This window comes from Pristiophorus japonicus, chromosome 26, assembly GCF_044704955.1.
Source record: "Pristiophorus japonicus isolate sPriJap1 chromosome 26, sPriJap1.hap1, whole genome shotgun sequence".
Lineage (NCBI taxonomy): Eukaryota > Metazoa > Chordata > Chondrichthyes > Pristiophoridae > Pristiophorus > Pristiophorus japonicus.
In genome coordinates this window covers 15,222,200-15,240,755 of record NC_092002.1, presented here as the reverse complement: position 1 = coordinate 15,240,755, position 18,556 = coordinate 15,222,200, and the positions used below count along the sequence as shown (strand labels likewise).

At 44.1% G+C, this 18,556-nt stretch overlaps 1 protein-coding gene across 5 annotated transcripts in view; it reads left to right on the top strand.

Moving 5' to 3' along the window:
• Window positions 1–13,196, top strand: part of LOC139239218 (ryanodine receptor 1-like) — a 506,468-nt gene extending 493,272 nt beyond the window's left edge. For all 5 annotated transcript variants that reach the window (XM_070867899.1, XM_070867895.1, XM_070867896.1 and 2 more), the window contains 2 exons: window positions 522–573; window positions 10,576–13,196. In XM_070867899.1, the coding sequence (XP_070724000.1) occupies window positions 522–573; window positions 10,576–10,671 (148 nt within the window). In that variant the 3' untranslated portion in view covers window positions 10,672–13,196. The remainder of the gene's footprint in view (window positions 1–521; window positions 574–10,575) is intronic.
• The last annotated feature ends 5,360 nt before the right edge of the window (window positions 13,197–18,556 follow it).

The following is an 18,556-nucleotide window of genomic DNA, read 5'->3' as shown; positions in this document are numbered from 1 at the left end:
TATTCTAAGATTACGCCCTCTAGTTCTAGTCTCCCCCATCAGTGGAAACATCCTCTCTGCATCCACCATGTCAAGCCCCCTCATAATCTGATACGTTTCGATAAGATCACCTCTCATTCTTCTGAACTTCAATGAATAGAGGCCCAACCTACTCAACCTTTCCTCAAAAGTCAACCCTCTCACCCCGGAGTCAACCTAGTGAACCTTCTTTGAACTGCCTCCAAAGCAAGTATATCCTTTCGTAAATATGGAAACCAAAACTGTACTCAGTACTCCAGGTGTGGCCTCACCAATACCCTATATAGCTGTAGCAGGACTTCCCTGCTTTTATACTCCATCCCCTTTGCAATAAAGACCATTGGCCTTCCTGATCACTTGCTGTACCTGCATACTAACCTTTTGTGTTTCATACACAGGTACTCCCAAGTTCCGCTGTACTGCAGCACTTTACAATCTTTCTCCATTTAAATAATAACTTCATCTTCTCATAGCATTTCACATTTGTAATCTCTCTGTTTCAGGTTCTTCCTGATGTATCTGATCAATAAAGATGAAACGGAGCACACGGGTCAGGTAAGCTGCCTTTGTGGCCTTGGCTGTGTGAAGTGTTTACACCAGCAGCACTTGGCCTCATTCATGAAAATGTGGAAAGTTTTGCTTAACTCAGTAGGTGCTCATGGTGGAACTACAATTTTAAAAAATAAAACTTGAGCATTCAGTCAAAATTACAAAAAGCAGACAGCTTTGGAATTGCATATCGTCCCCATTTAATACCTCTTTTAAAAGTCAAAGCACAAATCAGCAGATTGGATTGCTTACAAGAAAATAGCCTCACTAAGGATAACGACTGGCTCACTATTACAAGCCAAGAGGATAATTCATCCAACGGGAAGTATGAACCCTCCACAGCTACAGCACTTGTACCCCAAGAAGTCTTTTCATTGGTTTATTGAATCTGAAAACAAAGTGCTTGCATCTTGCTGACAAGAAAGTTTAAATGTTGTCAGAAGTGACGTGGAAGTGGTTAACTGCTATCTGAATCTTTAGACTGATTATTTTATTACAATTGCTTAAAGTAAATATTAAGGCCCCTATTTTCCCCAAAATTGGCGGCCAGCAATTTTTTTATTGGCATAGATGGGCAGTTCTAATTTTCCTCAATGTTTGGGTGCCAGAATTTTTGGCGCCATATATTTTGGCACTGGTCTACGTAGAAAAGTGATTCCGCGCTGTTTTTGGCCATTCCCCCCACCCGCCCCCGCCAACCGATTTTTAAAAAAAACGCACTCAGAGGCATTAAAGACCGTTTGGAAAAACCCTACCTTCACTTTATGAAATCGGTGCTGGTCCACTCCTATTCCTGGCCGAAGGTCCTCAACGCTTTTCGGAGCAATTAACTGGAGGTTAAAAGTAAACCAGGCAAAATAACACTTACTGTTGAGCCTTTTTCATGGGTGAGCAAACTGCAGCCAACTTTAAAACAAATCTTTCAGAGCAGCCTTTTCCCTCAAAGTTCCAACTCCAGCCAAACTTCCAAAGATACTTTCAGGCACATCACAAAAAATTCAGAGTAGCCTCTTCTCTCAAAGACCAAACTGCAGGCACATCACATCAAGAGAAGCTTTCAGAAAACATTCAGGATAACCTTTTCCTTCGGAGAGAAACTTTGCAACGCAGTCGACCCGACCCACTGCTATCCCTGGCCGAAGGTCCTCCACACAAGACAGTGCTACACAGGGATAGCAGCCAGCCATGTGCAGGGAGGACCTTGGAAAGGATCACTGCATTATATTAAAGACTAGACATTAATTTCTGTTTTTAAATAGTCTCCCTTACATTTGCAATGTGTGAAGACAATGTTGCAATGCTTAGGTTGACCTGAATAAACAATAATATATTTTAAGGGATATTTTATGTAAAAATTTTATTACCCACCAGAATAGGGCCTGATCAACCACATAATTGGATATATTCAAGAGGCCCTTACGGCTAAGGGGATCAAGGGGTATGGAGAGAAAGCAGGAAAGGGATACTGAGGGAATGATCAGCCATGATCTTATTGAATGGTGGTGCAGGCTCGAAGGGTCGAATGGCCTACTCCTGCACCTATTTTCTATGTTTCTATAAGTATGTTTACTACCTTGTATTGAAACCCGCCTAATGACAACTTGATTCCCAATCAGATATTCTTACCGATTAAAATTAATAATGATTGGCGTAGACCTTATTAGAATCTCTAAAATGTCTTGCACTCTCTGTAGTAGTTATTGCAAAGAGCCTGGTCAAATACGAATTGAGCATAATACTTTTGCGCTAAATTGAAACCCGCCTAAATGGGTCTGTTTGTTTGTGCCACCAGGCTCCCATCATTCATTAACTGCCTCGCATTGGGTCACATTTGAAAATCCTGGCTGTACAAGATTACATACTAGTACCAAGGTGTTCATGGATCTTGACTTGTTCATAGAAAAGCAGTCCCGCTAATTCTACCCTCACCCTACCGAAGTTTCCAGGAGCAATCTCGTTAGTTGGATGTTCTCGCCACTCATCCCCACGAGATGTCCTATGTTCACTGCATTCTGTGTTTCTGGTTCAGCTCTCTCTTCCACCCTCCTCTGCCGTCTCGCAGGCGTGGCTTGCTGTGACACACTGAGACCCGCAGCCTCAGATGGTTCACCTTGAAATGTCGCGTCGGTTGATTCGCTCAGGAAAGGGCTTGGAATCCTCAGGGCGTTCACCATCTCCAGTTCCAGTGTAACCATCTCGTTAATGGAGTTTTCCTGCTGCCCTTCATTCTCCTGATGTAGAATATCTGGAATGGCGATTTCCTGAACATGCTCTTCTTCTACTTCAGGTGCACCTTCTGTCTCCTCCTGATGCGCAACATCTGCAAAACATAACAGGAATGCTTGGTTAGCAGGGAGGAAAGGGAAGCGTAGCCAGCACACGCAGTACTTAACATTTAGCCAACCCAGACTGTGTAATTTGCGGGGCTTACCCGCTCTTGATAAACTGGGCCCAACTTCAGCGTTGGTGGTTGGTCGTCTCCTGTAAGATTTAATCATGTACGCGATCCTCTGCTCCCTGGCTGTTAGTTGCAGCCTACTTCCGGACCTCCTCCAGTTTGTGACCGCTCTCGGTTGATCTGTTGTTCTGTGACACCATCTTCTGCAAAGATGAAAATAGAACTTTTTAAGAGAAGGTCCTTCTGCACACTCTCACTCACACACACACACACACACACACACACACACACACAGATGAATCACATTTACACTGTTATTGCAGTGCATAAATATAAATGTAAATACATTTAAATAAAAATATTACTTAGAGTCACTGCTTGCCCGAGGTCCTGACACGTGCTAGTCAGAGTAGGAATTGCAGGATAGCTCAGATGAATACGTGGCTTGAGGAGTGTTGCAGAAGGGAGGGATTTAAATTCCTGGAATATTGGAACCGGTTCTGGGGGAGGTGGAACCAGTACAAACCGGATGGTCTGCACCTGAGCAGGACCGGAACCAATGTCCTCGGGGGAGTGTTTGCTAGTGCTGTTGGGGAGGGATTTAACTAATATGGCGGGGGGATGGGAACCTATGCAGGGAGACAGGGAAGTAGAATGGGGTCAGAAACAAAAGATAGAAAGAAGAAAAGTAAAAGTGGAGGGTAGAGAAACCCAAGGCAAAAATCAAAAAGGGCCACATTACGGCAAAATTCTAAAGGGGCAAGGTGTGTTAAAAAGACAAGCCTGAAGGCTGTGTGCCTCAATGCGAGGAGTATTCGTAATAAGGTGGACGAATTAACTGCGCAGGCAGCAATTAACGAACATGATATAATTGGCATCACGGAGATATGGCTCCAGGGTGACCAAGGCTGGGAACTCGACATCCAGGGTTATTCAACATTCAGGAAGGATAGACAGAAAGGAAAAGGAGGTGGGGTAGCGTTGCTGGTTAAAGAGGAAATTAACGCAATAATAAGGAAGGACATTAGCTTGGAGATGTGGAATCTGTATGGGTGGAGCTGCGGAATACCAAAGAGCAGAAAACGCTAGTGAGAGTTGTATAAAGACCACCAAACAGTAGCAGTGAGGTTGGGGACAGCATCAAACAAGAAATTAGGGACGCGTGCAATAAAGGTATAGCAGTTATCATGGGCGACTTTAATCAACATATAGATTGGGCTAACCAAACTGGTAGCAATACGGTGGAGGAAGATTTCCTGGAGTGTATTAGGGATGGTTTTCTAGACCAATATGTCGAGGAACCAATTAAAGGGCTGGCCATCCTAGACTGGGTGATATAAAAGGGGTCAGAGGGTCTAGTAAGGAGGGGGAACTGAGGGAAATCTTTATTAGTCGGGAAATTGTGTTGGGGAAATTGATGGGATTGAAGGCTGATAAATCCCCAGGGCCTGATGGACTGCATCCTAGAGTACTTAAGGAGGTGGCCTTGGAAATAGCGGATGCATTGACAGTCATTTTCCAACATTCCATTGACTCTGGATCAGTTCCTATGGAGTGGAGGGTAGCCAATGTAACCCCACTTTTTAAAAAAGGAGGGAGAGAGAAAACAGGGAATTATAGACCGGTCAGCCTGACCTCAGTAGTGGGTAAAATGATGGAATCAATTATTAAGGATGTCATAGCAGTGCATCTGGAAAATGGTGACATGATAGGTCCAAGTCAGCATGTATTTGTGAAAGGGAAATCATGCTTGACAAATCTTCTGGAATTTTTTGAGGATGTTTCCAGTAAAGTGGACAAAGGAGAACCAGTTGATGTGGTATATTTGGACTTTCAGAAGGCTTTCGACAAGGTCCCACACAAGAGATTAATGTGCAAAGTTAAAGCACATGGGATTGGGGGTAGTGTGCTGACGTGGATTGAGAACTGGTTGTCAGACAGGAAGCAAAGAGTAGGAGTAAACGGGTACTTTTCAGAATGGCAGGCAGTGACTAGTGGAGTGCCGCAAGGTTCTGTGCTGGGGCCCCAGCTGTTTACATTGTACATTAATGATTTAGACGAGGGGATTAAATGCAGTATCTCCAAATTTGCGGAAGATACTAAGTTGGGTGGCAGTGTGAGCTGCGAGGAGGATGCTATTAGGCTGCAGAGTGACTTGGATAGGTTAGGTGAGTGGGCAAATGCATGGCAGATGAAGTATAATGTGGATAAATGTGAGGTTATCCACTTTGGTGGTAAAAACAGAGAGACAGACTATTATCTGAATGGTGACAGATTAGGAAAAGGGAAGGTGCAACGAGACCTGGGTGTCATGGTACATCAGTCATTGAAGGTTGGCATGCAGGTACAGCAGGCGGTTAAGAAAGCAAATGGCATGTTGGCCTTCATAGCGAGGGGCAGGGAGGTGTTGCTACAGTTGTACAGGGCCTTGGTGAGGCCACACCTGGAGTATTGTGTACAGTTTTGGTCTCCTAACTTGAGGAAGGACATTCTTGCTATTGAGGGAGTGCAGCGAAGGTTCACCAGACTGATTCCCGGGATGGCGGGACTGACCTATCAAGAAAGATTGGATCAACTGGGCTTGTATTCACTGGAGTTCAGAAGAATGAGAGGGGACCTCATAGAAACGTTTAAAATTCTGACGGGTTTAGACAGGTTAGATGCAGAAAGAATGTTCCCAATGTTGGGGAAGTCCAGAACCAGGGGTCACAGTCTGAGGATAAGGGGTAAGCCATTTAGGACCGAGATGAGGAGAAACTTCTTCACCCAGAGAGTGGTGAACCTGTGGAATTCTCTACCACAGAAAGTAGTTGAGGCCAATTCACTAAATATATTCAAAAGGGAATTAGATGAAGTCCTTACTACTCGGGGGATCAAGGGTTATGGCGAGAAAGCAGGAAGGGGGTACTGAAGTTTCATGTTCAGCCATGAACTCATTGAATGGCGGTGCAGGCTAGAAGGGCTGAATGGCCTGCTCCTGCACCTATTTTCTATGTCTATGTCTATGTCTATGTAATGAGAAAGGACTAATTAGCAATCTTGTTGTGCGAGGCCCCTTGAGGAAGAGTGACCATAATATGGTAGAATTCTTTTCTAAGATGAAGAGTGACACAGTTAATTCAGAGACTAGGGTCCTGAACTTAACGAAAGGTAACTTCGATGGTACGAGACATGAATTGGCTAGAATAGACTGGCGAGTGATACTTAAAGGGTTGACGGTGGATAGGCAATGGCAAACATGTAAGGATCACATGGATGAACTTCAACAATTGTACATCCCTGTCTGGAGTAAAAATAAAACGGGGAAGGTGGCTCAACCGTGGCTAACAAAGGAAATTAAGGATAGTGTTAAATCCAAGGAAGAGGCATATAAATTGGCCAGAAAAAGCAGCAAACCTGAGGACTGGGAGAAATTAAAATTCAGAAGAGGAGGACAAAGGGTTTAATTTTGAGGGGGGAAATAGAGTATGAGAGGAAGCTTGCTGGGAACATAAAAACTGACTGCAAAAACTTCTATAGATATGTGAAGAGCAAAAGATTAGTGAAGACAAACGTAGGTCCCTTGCAGTCAGATTCAAGTGAATATATAATGGGGAACAAAGAAATGGCAGACCAGTTGAACAAATACTTTGGTTCTGTCTTCACGAAGGAAGATACAAATAACCTTCCGGAAGTACTAGGGGACCGAGGGTCTAGTGAGAAGGAGGAACTAAAGGATATCTTTATTAGGCGGGAAATTTTGTTAGGGAAATTGATGGGATTGAAGGCCGATAGTCTGCATCCCATAGTACTTAAGGAAGTGGCCCTAGAAATAGTGGATGCACTGGTGATCTTTTTTCAACAGTCTTCGACTCTGGATCAGTTCCTATGGACTGGAGGGTAGCTAATGTAACACCGCTTTTTAAAAAGGAGGGAGAGAGAAAATGGGTAATTATAGACCGGTTAGCCTGACATCAATGGTGGGGAAAATGTTGGAATCAATTATTAAAGATGAAATTGCAGCGCATTTGGAAAGCAGTGACAATATCGGTCCAAGTCAGCATGGATTTATGAAAGGGAAATCATGCTTGACAAATCTTCTAGAATTTATTTGAGGATGTAACTAGTAGAGTGGACAAGGGAGAACCAGTGGATGTGGTGTATTCGGAGTTTCAAAAGGCTTTTGACAAGGCCCTACACAAGAGATTGGTGTGCAAAATTAAAGCACATGGTATTGGGGGTAATCTACTGACGCGGATGGTTGGCAGACAGGAAGCAGAGAGTCGGGATAAAAGGGTCCTTTTCAGAATGGCAGGCAGTGACTAGTGGGGTGCCGCAGGGCTCAGTGCTGGGACCCCAGCTATTTACAATATACATTAATGATTTAGATGAAGGAATTGAATGTAATATTTCCAAGTTTGCAGATGATACTAAGCTGGGAGGCAGTGTAAACTGTGAGGAGGACTCTTACGAGGCTGCAGGGTGACTTGGACAGGTTAGGTGAGTGGGCAAATGAATGCAGATGCAGTATAATGTGGATAAATGTGAGGTTATGCACTTTGGTGGCAAAAACACGAGGGAAGAATATTATCTGAATGGCGGCAGATTAGGAAAAGGGGAGGGAGAACGAGACCTGGGTGTCATGGTACATCAGTCATTGAAAGTTGGCATGCAGGTACAGCAGGCGGTGAGGAAGGCAAATGGTATTTTGGCCTTCATAGCTAGGGGATTTGAGTATAGGAGCAGGGAGGTCTTACTGCAGTTGTACAGGGCCTTGGTGAGGCCTCACCTGGAATATTGTGTACAGTTTTGTTCTCCTGAGGAAGGACGTTCTTGCTGTTGAGGGAGTGCAGCGAAGGTTCACCAGACTGATTCTTGGGATGGCAGGACTGACATATGAGAGAGACTGGATCGACTGGGCCTGTATTCACTGGAATTTAGAAGGATGAGAGGGGATCTCATAGAAACATGTAAAATTCTGACGGGACTGGACAGGTTAGATGCGGGAAGAACGTTCTCGATGCTGGGGAAGTCCAGAACCAGAGGTCACAGTCTAAGGATAAGGGGTAAGCCATTTAGGACTGAAATGAGGAGAAACTTCTTCACTCAGAGAGTTGTTAACCTGTGGAATTCTCTACCGCAGAGAGTTGTTGAGGCCAGTTCATTGGATATATTCAAAAGGGAGTTAGATATGGCCCTTACGGTTAAAGGGATATGGAGAGAAAGCAGGAAAGGGTTACTGAGGTGAATGATCAGCCATGATCTTATTGAATGGTGGTGCAGGGCTCGAAGAGCTGAATGGCCTACTCCTGCACCTATTTTCTATGTTTCATTTTGAGCTTCTCGGGGTAATGGACATTGCACTACACTCTACTGCAACCTGGTCTCAAACTTTTACAAGTACAGAGGGTTTAAGTTTCTTTTTACCAAAGCTCCCTTTGTTTTGAAGAACTTCCCATGTACTCTCAATTATGTTTACTAGGGGCTCAGTTTCTTCCACGAGAAATCTCTTGGCTCTTACAGCTTCCCCTTCTCCGTCTCTGTCTCTGACCCTTTCGCCTTCACTGCATCTTTCCCTTGCATCCATCTTTTGATTGAAGCTGTATTTCCTATCTGCAAATCCACCTCTGCCACCAATGGGTTCTCACTGGTGATCCAGACCAGGCAGACCCGACACGTGCTGAAATGTTTTTTTTATACAGTGCAGTGAGTTTTTAAAAGCGCATGCGCAGTGAATTTTCGGCGCACTCTGTAAGCTCCGTCCCCCTGAAATGGACGATCGTAGCGCGGCACTAAAAATAGCTTTCACTTCTGGGAAACTTTTTTTGGGGGCAGGGGGGCACTGGCGTTGGGGAGAAAAATGTACGTAAAGGTAAGTGGGCGCCAGAAATCTTTATTGGAGAAAATAGGGGCCTAAGTCTGGCCTGTTACATTCCGAAGGGCTGGGTTTTTTTCTCACTGGGTGACATTGTCAATTTTTGATTATATATTCACCAAAAGATTACATTTGTGATCTAGTCACTGAAGCCTACTGGAATTTCAACTGTGGACAGCTGCGTAATGAAACTGCTCCATATGGGTAATAATGGGCACCCGTGAGCGATTGCAGACAGTAATCTTGGTGAAGGGCTCAGATGAAGTTCCGATGAAAACATTACAACCTTAGAATTATTTCAGGATATTAGTTTATCTGATGTTATGTGTACTGTGAAGTTCATGGAGTTGGCTTTATTCCATGTTGAGTCTCTGGTTTTGCTGGTTTGTGCTCTGTGTGTCACTGATGCACGCTGATGTTGCCTGAAGATTAAGCAGTTGTGGTACAGTAACTTTATTGCCTGAGAACCTGCTTATGTTGAAAAGAATGAACACTTTTTTTGCTGTGGCCAGTTCCTTTGGCGTATTTGAATATTTTTATTTAAACAATGATGAGTTGTGAGCAAATGTTCACAGTTTAAGACGGGTGAGCGCGTTGGCTCCTAGCCCCCTGTCCTGCATCCGCTAAACCCACAAGTGGACGGGTTGGAAGTCAGGTTTGAGATCTTTTACATTTTAACATCTCACCCGACCCAAACCCACCCATTTAATGGGGGTTAAATTACCCCCCCAAGGGACAACTGTCTGAGTTCTGTGGAAAGGCTGAAGAAACGTGGGCATGATGTCTGAGAGCTGACCTTACAAGAGTTTTTAAGATGTTTAAGACAATACAAAAGGTAAATCTGGAATATTTCAGTTAAATATGGGGACTATCACAAATAGTAAAATGAAAATTGAAATACAAAGAGTGAGCAACCTGTAGACTTCCAATAAAATGAGTGGAGATGAAAACAGTGGAATCTTTTATGCAATAATTGGATGCTGAAATGGGAGGATTTTAGGGTTTTTCTCAGTGAATGAACTGAGGGTCTGAATATATGCTTAGAAAATATGCTCGTGAAAATTTCCTTTTCTCATTATTACCAGCAAAATGTCGGACAGAGGGCACCTAAGCGTTACAATATTGACCAGAGAATTTCTGTCTCCATGGGGCCAGTTTTCATCCCCTTCCTTTGGAGGGAATGGGGCAGTAGTGCGATCTGAATAGTAGTGCAGCACTTGCCATCCATTCCCACCAACATCTGGGTCGCCGCCATTTTGGTGAGGCCATTGAAATGGACGACCCAGGCGTCCAACCCAAAATAGGTGCCAACCTCATTAGCCCATACAGGTCAGGGCCCTGTGACGTCAACCGGACCCTGAATTTTGAAGTACCAGTGGGTGGACCGCTGCACTTGGTCCCACAAAAAATAGACTCCACCCCTTCCATGGCCATCCAAAGGGATCGCTTCCCCCCCCCCCCCACACCCTACTTCTTAACTTACCTGCAGCAGCTGGAATCCACAGTGGGGCCACTAGATTTCCTGCCCGTTCGGACCAGCGAGCTACTTCAAAAGCACGAGCAGCTCGCCGGCAAATGCACCCGAGGCCTGACAATGAAGGTGGTCTAGGGGCTTTGCAGCGTGTGTAACGGGCTGGCAGCGGGCTCGTCGGCCCACCTCCCACCCAATGCAAACGGCCACGTGAAAAATCTACTCCCCAGGTTTCGAGAGTAAGCCATAGGCCGACTGACCCAGTCTCGCCCTTGTGTGTTGCAGGAATCCTACGTGTGGAAAATGTACCAGGAACGATGCTGGGATTTCTTCCCTGCTGGCGACTGCTTCCGGAAGCAATATGAGGATCAGCTTGGATAGGAGCGAGCCTCTGCAGCTGAGGGAGCAGCTGCTGGAATACTGCACTTGTAACGACCGATGAATTCTACCTGGATCCTTGCTAAAGTTTGTGGAATGAGAGTCGCCACTTTTACTGTGTGACAAATGCTTGTACAAAGAACAAATACCTAAAGTGGATTTTGTTATATATACAGTTTTTTTAAACAGAATACCTGGATCGGACTTGACTGCATATGTAAACTGGACATGCTGCTTTTGCACACACGACCCAGTTAATGAGCCTTGATATAGATTTGTACTTTAGTATACATCGAAAAGCCTGGATAAATATTTTGTGTAACTTTTTTTGTGAATGGGGAAAAAGGTTGAAAATAAGTGCCTTAGCCTTATCCTGTAATAAGTTATATAGAACAAAGGCCTTTTTATCTTTTCTGACGTGCTGCTATGGGGATGCCACATTTCTGTAACTTTTGGTAGTATAGTTGGAACCATAGTAACTGCATCCTACTTCTGATAATTATTTCAATACTAATCACTGAAATAGCCATTTTGAATTCAAGCAGCTATATTGTACTTGCAATATTACCGATCGCAGTGTTACTTGATGTGGAGTTCCCAAAACCTGTCTATTGCCATCAAAAGACATGCTAACTAGAGCAGGCAATGCATTCAAAACAACAAATAATACAATATTTTTAACTCTATACCTAAATGCTGGCACCTGAACAGCATTTTTAGATAATGCCCTGAGCACCTGTTTATAATGGATAGCCAGATCAGACCCATGGATACCAAAGGTAAAAAGGATTCACCCACATGAAGACAGGAAGGTACGTTTTTAATGGATTTTTAAAAATGTGCTCCCGAAGCTTAAATATTACACTGGGATCCTGACATTTTTTAAGTTGAAATAATTATTATAACTAAAAGAATTCACTTTGTGGAAGTATCTTTAATCAAGTATTTATTTAATTTGCTATTTATGTTGTCTCAAACTGCTACTCATATCTTTTCTAAGTTTATGATCTGTTGATGCAAGTTATTTTGCTCAGACAGATCCATCTTGTGTATAAGAGGAGTGTATTGTATGAGTCATTGAGCAGCCTGATACCAGATATTTATACCACACGTGCTGCATCTAGAATAGGTATATTCAATGCTTTGTTGGTAGATCTTTCGAAAGTGGCTGCAAAGGTTTCTTTCTCAAAAGAACATCAGAATTGGGAGCAGGAGTCGGCCATACGGCTCCTCAAGCCTGCTCCACCATTCAGTAAGATCACGGCTGATCTTCGACCTCATCTCCACTTTCCCGCCCAATCCCCATATCCCTCGATTTCCCCTGGAGTCCAAAAATCTGGTGATCTCAGCCTTGAATATACTCAACGATTCAGCATCCACAGCCCTCTGAGGTAGAGAATTCCAAAGATTCACAACCCTCTGAGTGAAAAAATTCCTCCTCATCTCAGTCTTAAATGGCTAACCCCTTATCCCGAGACTATGCCCCCCTAGTTCTGCTCGTTGTTTCGGAAAGGGGTGATGACTATAGCGCTTAGAAGCCCAGTTTTGTTTGCAATTTTCATTCAAATTGAACTTTTCTGCAAGGATAGGAATGAATGCAGTTTTATTCCAAGTTAGACTTGAACATCCCTCTTGAATGTTCCTCTCTAAATGTAAAAATCATCCAGGAACAGCCAATGAGCACATAACTCACACAACGTGTTCACATAAATCCAATTCAAAGTTTTTGAAAAAAGAGGAGCACTTATATGGTGCAAATTGTTAATTATAGGAAAACTCAAATGCAATCTAGCTGATATGAATGCACTTTACAAATAAGGCTAAAATCTCATTCTGTGGCCTTGCCTGTATAGTGCTCAGGGTCAATTCTTCAGCCAGTTGGCTCTGGAAAAATATTAAAATAATGTAGGTTGCATTTCTAGAGTTGTAGTAAAATACAATGGCCTAGAAATTCATCTTAGTCGGTGGTGCAAATTGGACGCTATCAGACTTGCCGCCTGTTATACGCAGCGCCCGATATTCAGTGGCATTGACTGCAGTGGAACTGGCTATCAGACGCTGTGTTTAACGGGCGGCCCATCCGATATCGTCTGTTTTACACCACGCCCAAAACATATTTCTAGGCCAACAAATCAAACGACGTGAATAGATCAAAGGCGGCACAAGAGATCAAATTAAACTTGCTTTAATGTCTGCACTAATTATGACCTATAAAAAGTTTAACTCTGGGGAAACCAACTTAGTTCCCATCTCCACTTGCACAAATAAAACTAGTTTGCTAGTTAATCATTGTTCAGCTATATAAAGCAGGGAAATTCAGCAGGGTAGCAAATATGCCTTCTGATGGTGAAAGAGTTCTAACAGTTCAAGCAGAGATCTATAATTCATGTCAGACAATTTTGTTTTTCGTTGTATTAAGAAATTGTGGAGGAATCTACAATACTGACAGACTTTTGCGAAGCAGATTTGCGGCTCAAAGCAGTGTTACAACGTCACGCATTTCGAAATAAACTGGTTAAACTCTGCAAGCTATTTTTCTGTAGTTTCTCCTGACTGTCAACGGCAAAACTGAAAAATCTATTTGTGAACGAAAATAAAACTGAAACCATTTGTATCTGTTCAGCCCATTGATGTCCTCCTGTCAACCTTACAGGAAACTCAGTGGGGGTGAAATAGATCTCCGGCAGTAATGCAAAGCCCTTTCTTCAGCAGCACCTCCCAAACACACGACCTCCACCGCCGAGAAGGACAAGGGCAGCAGGCGCCTGGGAACACCACCACCTCTAAGTTTCCCTCCAAGTCACACACCATCCTAACTTGGAAATATATCGCCATTTCAGTGCAGCAGCTCACCACCTTTTTCTGAAGGTAACTCGGTACGGACAATAAATGCTGGCGATGCACATATCCCAAGAATTAAGCCCCGATTGTAACTCCAGCTGGGTTCCCCGCTCATGCTTGAGTTAAAATTGCAGTCAGGCCTCGATGGTGTCATTAGGCCGCAACATGCGTATATAAAGAAGGACCCTTTTGGCTCCGGGAGCGAGTCCTTGCTGCCTGCTCAGGAGGGCTGGTTAAAGTTGTATGTGTTGCGATCATGGTGGCTTTCGGACAGGTAAGAGTCAGGGGAACTTTTAACTGCCCACCCGCTAGGTTTCTGCAGAGCGAGTAGGGTTAAAATCGCCCCACAAGCGATAGTTCGGCCATCCATTTTACAGAACACCTGATTTTCTGCTGCACTGAAGTCAAAGCAGCAGTGTGAGCAAGATAGTTACCGTGCAAATATAACGGACGGCTGAGGGATCCCAACTGAGAGCTGTGCCTTCCCATTAGCTATATTTGGGTTCTGGGAACACAATGTCCAGAGTCAGCCAGAGTCTTTCCAATACCAACAGTGCTCACACAACTTTGGCTGCATCACAAACACATTTTTGGATGTACACATTGCGCTAATCCAACCTGTTTAGTCTGTATTTTTCTTATTTACAATTAAGGAAATAGATAAACAGTGGGGAAAAATATATTTATGTCTTGCCTGTATTAATGGTACTTGGAGATATGTGTTACACATCTGTTTTCTACAGCATAATATGAAGGTTTGCCCTGCATGATTTTAAATTGAAAATCTTCTGTGAAATTGTTTTATTTGGAGGGCAGTGCTTTGAAGCCTCCAGATTGACACCATCCAGGACAAAGCTGCCCACTTGATTGGCACTCCATCCACCACCTTAAATTTTCACTACTTCCACCACCAGCGCACCGTGACAGCAGTGTGTACCATCTACAAGATGCACTGCAGCAACTCCCAAACCCACGACCTTAGAAGGACAAGGGCAACAGACGCATGGGAACACCACCACCTCCACGTTCCCCTCCAAGTCACACACCATCCTGACTTGGAAATATATCGGCCTTTCCTTCATCGTTGCTGGGTCAAGATCCTGGAACTCCCTCCCTAACAGCACTGTGGGAGCACCTTCACCACACAGACTGCAACGGTTCAAGAAGGCGGCTCACCACCACCTTCTCAAGGGCAATTGGGAATGGGCAATAAATGCCGGCCTTGCCAGCGACGCCCACATCCCAGGAATGAATTTTTTTTTTAAAGTACAAAAGAAGCACACTCCACAGAACTCCAGTCCCATGAAATGTTTGTGTGCTATGTGGTGGTTGGATCAAGTCAGGACAGCGGCCTGCTACCTGACCTGTCAGTGAGGTAGCCGAGTGTGGCACAGACAGGTGCAGAGATGAGAGGGGAAGTAAAAAGCAGATACAATTTAACTTGGAATAAAAAGCATAGATTGACACAATTACCAACATATGACCCAACTCTTTGTGGATGCTGTTTCTTAATACATTTATTGATGATTCTTCAGATCAGCCATGATCTTTTTGAATGGTGGAGCTGGCTTAAGGGGCAAATGGCCTACTCCTGCTATTTATTACATTCTTATTTCTTATGTAAGAACTTGCCACTTGGAACCATGTCCAATAATTGACTCCTCTAATAATCAGTGATGGAGATAGAAATTGAATGAATACAACATCCAGTAATGACTCTGCTTCTGAAGACACTTTCTGCTACTGGAAGCTTTTAACCACCTACTTACCCATCAGTACAGGTTTCCCTGCATTTAGTTAACCCTGACACCCATAGTTATACATGCAGCCAATGTGTTACCAGGCGTCTTGAATCTGTCTCAGTTGTTGGAAGCTGCAGGCATTGATTATATGAAAGTTGAAGAAATACTACTTGTGTAATTCGTATATTCTATGCACCTTACATTTATATAATCCAGGCTGACACTCCAGTCCAGTACTGAGGAAGTGCCGCACTGTTGGAGGTGTCGTCTTTCGAAGCCCTGTCTGCTCTCTCAGGTGGACGAAAAAGATTCCATGGCACTATTTCAAAGAAGAGCAGGGGAATTATCCCGTTGTCCTGGCCAATATTTATCCCTCAATCACTGAAAAATAGATTACCTGGTCATTAACACATTGCTATTTGTGGGAGCTTGTGCGCAAATTGGATGTTTCCTACATTGCAATAATGACTAGACTTCAAAAATACTTCATTGACTAAAGCTATTTGGGACATTCTGGGCTCGTGAAGGTCATCTTTCTTTTACAACATTAAAAATCAGAACTGAGGCCACTCGGTTTTCTCAAGCTAAGGTAAGGTGTGTGGGATTTTTAAACTCCGCATCCCCCCCACAAAAGGTGGTTTTTGAGCCTGAATCCTTCTTAGCAGCAACACTAATACACCTTGAGGTCACACAGAAATCTTGTTTATTTCACAATCGTAAATCAAACAGATTGGTTATCACAAACGACATTTCTTAGGAGTTTTCAAGTGTACCTGGCTGATCAGACCACTTGGATCCTCCCTTAGATGACGACCTTGGCGCGCACATCGACTGCAGCCCCAGACATGCCGTAATGTCTTTTAATGTATCAGCCAGTTGAGACATAAATTAAAGTTCGGGGAAGATCCGTGAGTGAGTGAGGAATCCTCGCCAACATGTCGTTGCCTGACCTCAGCTCTTTGAGCCTGCAGCAGCTGAACGAGGAGAAGCTGAATAATATGGCGGAGGTGATGGAAGAGTTACAGAATATACAGTCAAACAAAGACATGAGTCTTGCTAGTAATTGTAATCTAGCAGATCAGAATCTACAATACCACCCGAAATTGGACTGCTTGAATTAGAAAAAATAATTAAGGGTGGTGGAGGCAGACTCGATCACGGCTTTCAAAAGGAAATTGGATAAGTACCTGAAGGAAAAAATTTTGCAGGGCTACGGGGAAATGGTGGGGGTGTGGGTCTAGCTGAAGTGCAGAGAGCCACTAAGGGCTTGGCGGACCGAATAGCCTTCCGTGCTGTAACCATTCCATGATTCATTGTTAGACATTACCAGTTGGCTGCTTGGGGTGTGTCACTCAACTGCCTTAGCGGTTATGACAGCTTGTTTTTGCATCTTTTCAGTCCAAGCACAACTTTTTGTTTTTCATCTTTACCTGCGCTCAGCAATTTCTCTCAAAGGCTGCCTCCCATTATCAGGTTAATGCTGAACTGTATAAAACACTTGTTAGGCCACAGCTAGACTACAGTGTACAGCTCCGCTGGGCGGGCCACATTGTCCGCATGCTCGATATAAGACTTCCAAAGCAAGCACTCGACTTGGAACTCCTACACGGCAGGCGATCTCCTGGTGGGCAGAGGAAACATTCCAAGGATACCCTCAAAGCCTCCCTGATAAAGTGCAACATCCCCACCAACACCTGGGAATCCCTGGCCAAAGACCACCCCAAGTGGAGGAAGAGCATCTGGGAGGGCACTGAGCACCTCGCGTCTCATCGCCAAGAGCATGCAGAAATCAAGTGCAGGCAGCGGAAGGAGCATGCGGCAAACCAGTCCCACCCACCCTTTCCTTCAACCACTGTCTGTCCCACCTGTGACAGAGACTGTAATTCCCGTATTGGACTGTTCAGTCACCTGAGAACTCACTTTTAGAGTGGAAGCAAGTCTTCCTCGATTTCGAGGGACTGCCTATGACAGTGTACAGTTTTGGTCACCACATTACAGGAAAGATGTGATTGCAGTGGAGAGGGTACAGAGGAGATTTAAAAGGATGTTGCCAGAACTGGAGAATTTTAGCTTGGAGGAAAGATTGGATAGGCTGGGGTTGTTTTCTTGGAACAGAGGAGGCTGAGGAGAGATTTAATCAAGGTGTATAACTTTGAGGGGCCTAGAGTGAATAGGGAGGACTAATTTCCCTTAGCAGAGAGGTCAACAACCAGGGGGCATAGATTTAAAGTAATTGGTAGAGGATTAGAGGGGAGTTGAGGAGAAGCGTTTTCATGCAGGGTGATGGGGCTCTGGAACTTGCCTCCTGAAAGGGTGGTAGAGGCAGAAACCTCTAGTACTAGGATATGTGTTTAAAGTGCCTCAACCTAAAAGACTACGGACGAAGAGCTGAAAAGTGGGATTAAGCTGGATAGCTCTTTGTCTGCTGGCACGGACACGATGGGCCGAATGCGGCCTCCTGTGCTGTAAATTTCTATGATTCTATCAGCACTTTAACAGGCTGTTAACAGTTTCTCACTCTCAGCTGCGTGATCTGATATCCCTATACAACTGCCGGTGCTGGTCACACAGTCTGGCTTTCACAAACTTGTTTCGCACAAAAAATTACTCTTTCGTTTCACATTCCTCTCCCCCCGCCCTCCTCTTCCTTCCCTCCTCCTTCCCCTCCCCTCCTCCTCCTTCCCGTGTATTTGGGTCCTTTCTCACAGATACACTTCCAACTCAAAGACAATGAATTTCTTATACATGTTAAACAATTAAATCCTTATGACCGTATCAATTTCTAATGGCATCAGCCTTTAATCAAGGATTAAGTTTACTTATTTCATTATTAGCGATTGTTTGGGGCTTTTGCAGCGATTTTGTATTAATTTCACAATGTCCCAGCGATTGAAATGCGCAATGCCTTCAGGATCAATGTTACCCTTCATGTTGCATTCTCCACCAGAAGATATCGTTACACCCACACCAACCATCCACAGCCCAGCGTGATCTTTCACATCAACCAGCTGATTCTCATTAGGGTTGAGCCAATGTTTGACTGAATCCTACTGGGAGACTTTAGATCCACAAACCGTGAACCTCTTTAGATAGGGTGAATCAGACCTTGGAGGACACATGCTAGCCGCTCTGGGTGAATTTAGCTTCGGGATCTGTGGTGCTGCAGGTTAAACTGTGCTGGTAAAAAGAATGTAAGATGGAGTCTAAATCCAGGTCGAGAAATTCCAATTTGGACCCGGATTCCCACCGGTGATTCCCAGCCCCTGTTAATCAGTTTTCTAATTGTTACAATTGATCTGTCGCTA